The following is an 11,253-nucleotide window of genomic DNA, read 5'->3' as shown; positions in this document are numbered from 1 at the left end:
GTGGGGTACAAATGTAACAAAAAAAAACCATCAAGAGTGAGCCTGCAGAAACAGGGATGATTTCAGCTGTTTCCTAAAGTCAAGAAAAGCAGATATTTTATGCACAGTTTGGTCCAGATACCATAAATAGTGACTCTTGATAAACATCAGGATTGTTCTAGGATGCACTGGAGTGATCATGAGTATTGAGTTTAACCAAAATCTCAGGGGGTGCCTGCCTAGCGGCCTGGAAGTTAATTGAGGGGTATAAGGCTGAAGATTTGTCCAGGGCACCTATTTATTTATTTAGATTTTGCTCACACCTTTTTCAGTAGTAGCTCAAGGTGAGTTACATTCAGGTACTCTGGGTATTTCTGTGTCCCAGGAGGGCTCACAATCTAAGTTTGTACCTGAGGCAATGGAGGGTTAAGTGACTTGCCCAAGATCACAAGGAGCAGCAGTGGGATTTGAACCGGCCACCTCTGGATTACAAGACCGGTGCTCTAACCACTAGGCCACTCCTCCACTATAGCAACATTCCATCTAGAATCTCAAATAGTAGCTACATTCCAGAATCTCAAACAGTGGCAACATTCCATGTAGAATCTTCAATAGTAGCAACAGAATCTCAAATAGTAGCAACATTCCATGTAGAATCTTAAATAGTACATATATTTATTTACTAGTAAAAAAGGCCCGTTTCTGACACAAATGAAACGGGCATTAGCAAAGGTTTTCCTCGGAGTGTGTATGTTTGAGAGAGTGTGTGTGAGAGTGACTGTGTGAGAGAAAGAGAGTGAATCTGCGAGTGTGTGTGTGTGTGACAGAGAGAGTGAGACTGGGTGTGAGTGTGTCTGTCAGAGAGTGTGTGTGCCTGGGGCCCCTCCCTTCCTCCCAGTTCCAGTGTCCCCCCCTCCCTCCGTCCAAGTTCCAGGGTCATCCCCCCGTTTGTTTGGGTTTTTTTTTAAAGTTTTTGTACAGGTGGTGCATTCCCCCCCTCCTCCAAGTTCCAGACCCTCTCCCTCCCTCTGAATTCCAGACCCCACCTCCATGCCCCCTCCCTCCCTCCAATTTGCAGACCCCCCTCCCTCCGATTTCCTGACCCCTGGACCCCCCTGCCACGACCCTCTCGAGCTCTCCTTCCCGCAGCCAACCCTCTGGGCTTCGGAGCCCATGCTGTGAAGAAAGTTATAGACACAGGCAGGCAGACGCATAGAATGTTGGAGGTGAGAATTATTATATAGGATTTAGATTTTGCTCACACCTTTTTCAGTAGTAGCTCAAGGTGAGTTACATTCAGGTACCTGAGGCAATGGAGGGTTAAGTGACTTGCCCAAGATCACAAGGAGCAGCAGCGGGATTTGAACCAGCCACCTCTGGATTGCAAGACTGGTGCTCTAACCACTAAGCCACTCCTCCACTCCACCCATTTGCACCAATCCTGAATTGGGAACTTTATAGCTTAGTCAGTGTGTAGTAGAGGGATTTACTAGGCTGTGAGCTGGGTTGAATCCCCTCGATCCAATCTCACATCAGAGCAGAAGCATAATTCTTGGTTGAAGAGTGCTGAACAATGTCCTTATGGTGACACCTAGTGGCTGTCCAAAGAATGCCATGCCTCTGGGGACTGTAGTGTACATGTACCTTATTTCTGCTTCGCCACTCCCCCAGAGGAAGCAGCACTTGCAAAGAGTTGTAATTGTTTTGATTTTATCTATGCAAGTCAGTTTGCTAATGAAGCAATAACATCCAGAAGCATTTTCAGTAATTAAACCTCATCAAGACCTTGACCTCAGGGACATTCATTTGAAAGTAATTATGTCTTTATGGTAGGGCATTTCCTAAAGTAGCACAAGAGGATCATTTTTTTTCTGACCAGACAATTCTATCACTGTCAAAACATTTTGCTTATTTTGTATCTGCATCATTCGGATCTTGAATATCTTACCTCCTAATCCCCTCTGCAATTAGACGCAGTACATTGAAGTGACAATACGCTACTGACTTTCATCTCTCACTCTGTCAATTTCTTCTTTAATTATTTCAGAGTTTCTGGTAAACAGGGTTACTGTCCCAAGAGAGAAGATATTGTCGCCCCAGCTCAGGCTTCTGTTGCTTTGGAAACTGAATCTCTATAGTATGAAACTAAATTTAGCAACTTAACTCTTCAAGTTTCTTATAAATTGCACAGATCACATATTCAAAGATTGGCTGAGCAGCAAAGTTAACCGAAAAAAAAAACAACACATTGCCTCATCCTCTCCTCTCCATATAACAAATACAAACCCACAACCATAAATACTCCAGGACATACCCTCCCTACCTCGGACAGTTTGAAAATACTTGGCGTCACACTCGACCACAACCTTACCCTAGCGAGTCAAGTAAACCTCTGTACCAAAGAAAATGTTCTATTCAATGTGGAAGCTCAAACGATTAAACCTTTTGATACCTAATACAATCAATGGTCCTAAGCCATGCAGATTATTGCAACGGAATCTACGCGGGCTGCAAAGAACAACTCATAAAAAAAAACTCCAGACCGCCCAAATACAGCAGCCAGGCTGATTATTCAGCAATACACGCTTCGAAAGTGCCAAACCCCTTCGAGAAGTTACATTGGCTCCCAATCAAAGAACGGATCGACTTCAAAATATGCACCTTAGTCCACAAAATGATATACGGTGTAGTCCCAGAATACATGACAGACCTCATAGACTTACCAATAAGAAACAAAGTCAGGTCGTCAAGATCCTACCTAAACCTACACTACCCAAATTGCAAAGGACTGAAATACAATACACAGCCGGCTTCTCCTACATAAGTGCATAACTATGGAATGGGCTCCCAAAAGCTGTGAAAACAATCCACGACCACTTGAACTTCAGGAAATCACTAAAAACCAACCTCTTCAAAAGGCCTACCCCAACGACCCCAAGTAACCCTCTTCACCTACCAACACAGCGATGACTATGATCGCACAGGACAAAACGCAATCTTCATCCATTTTGACCCTCCACTTATACCTTATACGATCACTATACAACTTTGTATTTGTTATCCACCGACTGGGCAACGCCTTTGACGGAACTATATTAAGCCACATTGAGCTGCAAATAGGTGGGAAAAATGTGGGGTACAAATGCAATAAATAAATTTCATTCTAAGCAGTTAACTTTGGAAATTCCGTCGCAGCAAAGTGGCTACAGCTGGGGCTGAATATCAGGTTAAACCTAACCCCACAAATCTTGTGCCATTAAAAATAAGACAGCAGTTAGCAGTGAACGTTATGTCAAACAGTGCAATCAGAGATCCCTGCCCTTGGAATACCTTGAACCCAGTTTCTTTTTGTCCTCCTAAATCTGTGTTCAGTGTGATTTTTGTACAGACAGATTTTAAAGGGGAAACAGGGATTCTCACTGGTTGGATTTAGGATATAAGGGTCATAGATTTCTATGGTCAAACCAAAGGGGTTTATATTTATTGTATTCAGGTACTTTCTCAGTCCCTAGTGGGCTCACAATCTAAGTTTTGCACCTCCGGCAAATAGAGGGTTAAGTGACTTTGATCCACATTGTCAAAACAAATTCTAGGTATGTTCATCTGATTCAAAACTCAATTTTGAACCTACAAAATCAGTAATAGAGAAAGTTGTTATATGTATCTCTGCGCATTGAACTTAGCTTATTAAAATGTTGTATTTGTATCCCACATTTTCCCACCTATTTGCAGGCTCAAGTGACTTACATAGTTCCGTCAAAGGCGTTTGCCAACTCTGGTAGAGAAGCAAATACAAAGTGATATATAGTCGAATAAAGTTCATATGTAAGACACATTGGGAATCGTAGAGAAGAAGAGTTATATAGTGTTCATTACGAGCTTTAGTTACATTGTGTTGCAGGGTTCAGACACTTAAGTTGGGTCGGTAGGGTATGCCTTTTTGAACAGGTTGGTCTTTAGTAACTTCCGGAAGTTGAGATGGTCGTATGTTGTTTTCACAGCTTTTGGTAGTGCGTTCCACAGTTGTGTGCTTATGTAGGAGAAGCTGGATGCATAAGTTGATTTGTATGGACGGATCGAAAAGACACTATGCGCGGTATGACAAGGAAGGGTAAAAGCATTCATCTTAAGAGCTAATTGCAAATCAATCAAGCATTTCAAATGGTTACTTACACATGATTGTGTAGGTTCACCCACCAATGGCTGGTGTTTCGTGGTTCAGCTACCGCTGCATCAGAGATTTCAAACCGGATCGAAGCGTCCACTGTCGGCTTCCATTCTATTACAGCTTTTTGTTTCTATAGCACTAATAGACATACTAAACGTGTAAGAGACAGTCCCTGCTCCATTACTGCTACTAGACATAGGGGCTCATTTTCAAAGTACCATAGGTTACAATGTAACTTTGTAAGTCTAAGTGCTTTGAAAATATACTATGGTACGTTGAGCCCAATAATAATAATAATCATCTTTACGGAGACTGGGACCTCACAGTCAGAAGAAATCAGCTGCTGCGCCCAAGGTTTGTTGTTTAGGCCCATTGAAGACACAACATTGGAAACCCCCAGAATTGTTGTTCTAGTCAGCATGGCACAAACCAGGGAAAAGGACCTAAGAAGCCCTCAGAGCTGCTATCAATCCAGCCCCGGCCAACCACATGATACTTGTGGTATCACCTGCTTGCATGCTGTTGCCCAGCAGGGAAGAGCTACCACTTGCTGACTGACGGGGGGGGGGGGGGGGGGGGGGGGGGGGGTGTCACCTGGCTGAGAGTGAGATCACCTGCTTGCCTGACCATCCAGAGAGAGACCATCTGCCCAGGGGCATAGCCAGACCTCATGATGGGAGGGGGCCAGTCCGAGGTGGGGGGGCACATTTTACTCTGTTGCCCCCCCCCCACCACTTCCCACCCACGGCCGCAGCAAATACCTTGGCTGTCGGGGGTCTCCAACCCCCGCCAGCTGAAGTGTTGTCCAGCGCCAGTCTCTGGCGCTCAAGTTCACTAAAAGGAGCGTGTAGGACGTGAGGGGAAGACAGAGCAGGGCAGGCAATGCAGCGGCGCTAGAGACTGGCGCTTGACAATGCTTCAGCTGGTGGGGGTGGGGACCCCCACCAGCAAACCAGGGGCCCACAGGAAATTTGGGGGGGTCCCAGGCCCCTGTGGCCCCATGTAGCTACGCCACTGCATCTGTCATCCCACCCGTGTTGCCTTCTCCATTCCAAATATGTTTATGACTGTCTCCGGATCCATGAGTGTGGGAGAGCCTTCCTTATCTATCAGGTTAAACTTTCCTTTCTCTTCATAGTGCCTGCAGAGTCATGTGTCCTAATATCATTCAGGACTAGGCTGTGTGTGTGTTCTCTACTCTGTCTTGACAGGTACATTAATTCAGTACTTTACTATCATTGTTGAGTAATTCTGAATAAGTGCATTGTCTCTGATTTGCATTACTGCTGCCAAAACAATCAATCAATATAAATGAGCTTGGACCGACTCACCTGCAAATGCGCAGTAGAGCCCGAACGTTGAGAGAGCAAACGTCCAAGCCCCGCCTCCACCAGCAGTACAGCCCGAACGTTCAGAGAGCAAAATCAAAGCCCTGCCTGCACCAGCTCCAGAACCAGAAGGAAGTCAGAGGCGGGGCGAGGGGCGGAGAGTACAGAAAACAGCCCGAACATAATGCAAACATTCTGTCTGTCACACACATGGAACTCGGAAGGGGAGGGAGGGTGGAGGGAAGGACGGGGCGTGGGAATCAGAGGGGGAGGGAGGGAGGAGGGCAGGCGGGGGGTGTGGAAATCAGAGGGGAGGGAGGAACGATTGAAGGAGGGGCGTGGGAATCAGCTGTCATGAACATTAGACTGAAAAGGCTATTGCCAATCCAGTGAACATACAAATACAATATTAAATAGATATAGTAACATAGTAATATAGTAGATGACGGCAGAAAAAGACCTGCACGGTCCATCCAGTCTGCCCAACAAGATAAACTCATATGTGCTAGTTTTTTGTGTATACCTTACCTTGATTTGTACCTGTCTTTTTCAGGGCACAGACCGTATAAGTGCGCCCAGTACTATCCCCTGCCTCCCAACCACCAGCCCCGCCTCCCACCACCGGCTCTGGCACAGACCGTATAAGTCTGCCCAGCACTAGCCCCGCCTCCCAACCGTCTCTGCCACCCATAAGTAACAGAGTAGAGAGAAAGAAAAAAAAGAGTACAGTTAAAGGTGTTCAAAATGGTCCATGCAAATGCTGTATGCTCTTAGCGTATCTGGGTTTAAAAAAGGTTTGGACAAGTTCCTGGAGGAAAAGTCCATAGTCTACTATTGAGACAGACATGGGAAGCAACTGCTTGCCCTGGGATTTGTAGTATGGAGTGTTTCCATGATTTGGGTTTCTGCCAGGTACTTGTGACCTGGCTTAGCCACTGTTGGAAAAAGGATACTGGGCTAGATGGACCATTGGTCTGACCCAGTATGGCTACTCTTATGTTCTTATGTACAGAGAAGGGTGACAAAAATTATAAAGGGGATGGGACAGTTGAAGGGAGATATGATAGAGGTCTATAAAATAATGAATGGAGTGGAACAGGTAGATGAGAATCACTGTTTAGAAGGAATGGATCCATGGAATCTTAGCGGAGATTGGGTGGCAACACCGGTAATTGGGAAGCAAAACCAGTGCTGGGCAGACTTCTATGGTCTTTGCCCTGATCGTGACTGAATACATATAGATGGGCTGGAGTGTAAATTTAACGGCTTAAATGTTAACTTCATAAATTTTAGTACAAGAACAGTGCTGGGCAGACTTTTACAGTCTGTGCCCTGAAAATGGCAAGGACAAATCAAACTTGAGTATACGTATAAAGTATCGCATTTCACGTATAATGAGTTTATCACGTTGGGCAGACTGGATGGATCGTACAGGTCTTTATCTACTGTCATAGACTATGTTACTAGGACTAGTGAGCACACAATGAAGCTACAAAGTAGTAAATAAAAAAAAAAATGTGAGAAAATATTTCTTTACTCAATGTGTAATTAAACTATGGAATTTATTGCCAGAGAATGTGGTAAAAGGAGTTAGCGGGGTTTGAAAAAGGTTGGATATCTTCCTAAAAGAAAAGAACATATGGACTTGGGGAAAATCCACTGCTTATTTCTAGGATAAGCAGCTTAAAATGTATTGTACTGTGTTGGGATCTTGTCAGGTATTTGTGACCTGGATTGGCCACTATTTGAAACAGGATACTGAGCTTGATGGACCTTCGGTCTGTCCCAGTTTGGCAACACTTATGTTTTTACTAGTAAAAAAGCCCCGTTTCTGATGCAAATGAAACGGGGGCTAGCAATGTTTTCTTCTGTGTGCATGTGGGAGTGTGTGTGTCCCTGCCCTCTGGCCTCTCTCCCCTCCCCCCTCTGAGTCCTTCACTGTTACAGAGCCAGCGATTTGATTTCGTGCTCTGCTGTTTTCCTTCACTGACTGTTTGTGTTACAGAGAGGGCGGGGCAGACACTCATGGGGAAACTGGATATCTCTCCCCCTTCACACTTCCGTCTGGAGGCTTCATAGAACGTTGGTGTTGCCTTTTATATAGAGAGATGTGGGCACACTTTAATGAGGGTAGTTGCATACTCAGGCCTTGATCCAGGACAGAGCTGTTCTAGGCAGGCCTGCCAAGTTTCCCACATTCAGCGTGAGACTCCCACTTTGGCGGGTCATCTCCCACACTCCTGCTGAGACACTGTCACTCTGCCACCACTGAACTGCCATTACTGCTTTTTTTGATGAGCAGCGGCAGCAGCAGCAAAAACAATAAAAAACAAGCGAGGAGCCGCAGCCTTCACGCATGCTCTGCCGGTCTCCTGCCCCCGCTGACCTGACGTCAACTTCCCGTTCCGGGACAGAGGACCAACAGAGCCAACAGTGCATGCCTGAAGGCTGTAGCCCCAAACTTGGCTTTTCTTGTTTTTGCCGCTGCTGCTGTTCACTGGGAGAAGCAGCCCAGGAAACGGAAGATACCAGGTTGAAGGGGAGAGAGGGAGGAAATGCTGAATGGAGAGAGGGGAGGAAAAATTATAGATAGAAGGGTGCGGACGATATGGATGGAAGAGGAGAAAGTTTACAGCACAGAGAGTGTTCCAGAAGTTTACAGATGACACGAAAATAGCCAATTCAGTGGATACCCTGGAGGGAGTAGAAACGATGAGAAGGGATCTCTGAATGTTAGAAGAATGGTTGAGGGTCTGGCAGTTAAATTTAATCAATGCAATAATTTTCTGGAAGAAAATCTAAATAACTTCCTGAGCCTAACTATTATCCAAAACTGTAACTCAGAACGTACCCAATTACCAATAAGCTCAAATTAACCTCACAAAGTCCGTACTCGTTCCAACCATTATATCCCCAAAAGGAATATGTGGCAGTGTCACAGATGGAACCATCATAGCACATTAGGTGTTCCACCTCCTTAGGTCGTGTATGTACATACACCAAAGCCTACCGTGGCTGCTCTGATAGTAATCAATTCTAATTAGTTTTAACTCCAAACCCAATGTGCACATATATACATGGATATATATTGAAATCAATTTTATATATACTCATTTATACCAGTACTCTTCAATATTCATATACATGGCACACTGCATATTAAATTACTCGAGGATTGGGAGGTACCACTATGCTGTTTTCTAAACATAAGGAGATGTACTGAACCATACGCTAAGACCCCTGTCCCGATCCTTTCTTTCAGTCTCTTCTAAAGATGAGCAATAATAATTATTTAAATCTGTTTTAGTGATATTTAATTTTTATTTCATGATATTTATATCTAGATAGGAGGAACTTTTAAATAAATTAAAAAGCTGTCAAATAAGTAAAAAAAAAAATCTAAATCTTTTAATGCCCCTGTATAAGTTGTTGGTGAGGCCCCACCTGGAGTATTGTGTTCAGTTTTGGAGGCCGTATCTTGCTAAGGATGTAAAAGAATTGAAGCGGTGCAAAGAAAAGCTACGAGAATGGTATGGGATTTGCGTTACAAGACGTATGAGGAGAGACTTCCTGATCTGAACATGTATACCCTGGAGGAAAGGAGAAACAGGGGTGATATGATACAGATGTTCAAATATACCCATAGCCTTACAAAACTACCTCACCAACCCTCCACTTATAAAAGCCCACCTTCCATACTAACCTGCCTAACATCTTCCTTCTCGCTCCTTACCTAATCTTTGTACATTCCCAATTGTATCTGATATCCTGGAATGACTATGTTATAACAATAGTCTGTAAGACACATTGAGCCTGCAAATAGGTGGGAAAATGTGGGATACAAATGCAACAAATAAATAAATAAATAAACAAACATTGAACGGTATTAATCTGCAAACGAACCTTTTCCGGAGATGGGAAGGAGGTAGAACTAGAGGGCATGAAATGAGATTGAAGGGGGGCAGACTCAAGAAAAATGTTAGGAAGTATTTCTTCACAGAGAGAGTAGTGGATGCTTGGAATGCCCTCCCGCGGGAGGTGGTGGAGATGAAAACGGTAATGGAATTGAAACATGCGTGGGATAAACGTAAAGGAATCCTGTTCAGAAGGAATGGATCCTGAGGAGCTTAGCTGAGATTGGGTGGCAGAGCCAGTAGTGGGAGATGGGGATAGTGCTGGGCAGACTTATATGGTCTGTGCCAGAGCTGGTGGTGGGAGGCAGGGCTGGTGGTTGGGAGGCGGAGATAGTGCTGGGTAGACTTACACGGTCTGTGCCAGAGCTGGTGGTGGGAGGCAGGACTGGAGGTTGGGAGGCAGGGATAGTGCTGGGCAGACTAATATGGTCTGTGCCAGAGGTGGTGGTGGGAGGCAGGACTGGAGGTTGGGAAGCGGGGATAGTGCTGGGCAGACTTATACGGTCTGTGCCAGAGCTGGTGGTGGGAGGCAGGACTGGTGGTTGGGAAGCGGGATAGTGCTGGGCAGACTTATACGGTCTGTGCCAGAACTGGTGGTGGGAGGCAGGACTGGTGGTTGGAGGTGGGGATAGTGCTGGGCAGACTTATACGATCTGTGCCAGAGCCGGTGGTGGGAGGCAGGGTTGGTGGTTGGGAGGCGGAGATAGTGCTGGGTAGACTTATACGGTCTGTGCCAGAGCTGGTGGTTGGAGGCAGGGATAGTGCTGGGGTCTGCTGGGCAGACTTATATGGTCTGTGCCAGAGCCGGTGGTGGGAGGCAGGACTGGAGGTTGGGAAGCGGGGATAGTGCTGGGCAGACTTATACGGTCTGTGCCGGGGCTGGTGGTTGGGCTGCGGGGATAGTGCAGGGTAGACTTATATGGGCTGTGCCCTGAAAATGGCAGAAGCAAATCAAGGTCAGGTATAAAAGTACTACTACTTCTCATTTCTATAGCGCTACAAGGCATACCCAGTGCTGTACACCATAGACAAAGCACATAGGAGTGTATCATCTTGTGGGCAGACTGGATGTACTATAGTATAGAGGTCTTTTTCTGCCGTCATCTACTATGTTACTATGGTTTGTCCTCCACCTTTTACGTCACTGCCCATCCAAGTGGAACCAGGGAAAGGCAGTCCCATTGGCTATTGTTTTGGGTGAACTAAAGCTCCGCCTACTGACCCGCCCCCTCCTCCACAGATCCTGCCTTGCACACGTTCAACATCTGGCGCCAATTTTTTTGCTTGGCGACGAGGTGATCAGCCGTGACTTAGACCCGCTCAATCGATCACGTCCAGCCCCGAGTCGGCCTGTTTTGCCTGCGCTGCTGTTGACGGCTCTGCCAGCGACTACCTTCGCCTGCAGCGCTGAAGGCGGCTGAGTGTGCGCGAGGGGCAGCAGCGGCGGTTTGTCTGTCTCTTGTCTCTCTCAGTCCCCACAGCCGTTACCATGGAAGATTGTGAGGGAGGCGAGAAGCTCTACCGGGCCGAGTACGCCAAGAGCGGCCGAGCTTCGTGCAAGAAATGCGGGGAGAACATCGCCAAGGACTCGCTGCGAATGGCCGTCATGGTGCAGGTGGGAGCGCGCGCTGCAGCACGTGGGGGCGGGGGAGGGGGGGCAGCAAGGCTCGGTGACCGGCGATTTGCACGCGTTGTCCTTTAAAGATGATTCACGTGGACTACTGAGGCGCAGGGCAGCGCGTGCAGTGACACTGGGATTTCCCCCCAAACAACCCCCCCTCCCCCCCCCCCCCCGGGTCCCTCTTAGCCTTTCCTTTCATTTGTCATTTTCAGTTGCGCTGAAGAACTGGCTGATGCTATTTGA

General features: G+C 46.3%; 1 protein-coding gene across 2 annotated transcripts in view; it reads left to right on the top strand.

The window, feature by feature from the left end:
- The first annotated feature begins 10,622 nt into the window (after nt 1-10,622).
- PARP1 (poly(ADP-ribose) polymerase 1) overlaps nt 10,623-11,253 on the top strand; it is a 210,030-nt gene continuing 209,399 nt past the window's right edge. For both annotated transcript variants that reach the window (XM_030195730.1, XM_030195729.1), the window contains exon 1: nt 10,623-11,004. In XM_030195730.1, the coding sequence (XP_030051590.1) occupies nt 10,879-11,004 (126 nt within the window). In that variant the 5' untranslated portion in view covers nt 10,623-10,878. The remainder of the gene's footprint in view (nt 11,005-11,253) is intronic.

The sequence above is a fragment of the Microcaecilia unicolor genome, chromosome 3 (assembly GCF_901765095.1).
Source record: "Microcaecilia unicolor chromosome 3, aMicUni1.1, whole genome shotgun sequence".
NCBI lineage: Eukaryota > Metazoa > Chordata > Amphibia > Gymnophiona > Siphonopidae > Microcaecilia > Microcaecilia unicolor.
This window is presented reverse-complemented; position numbering and strand designations above follow the sequence as displayed.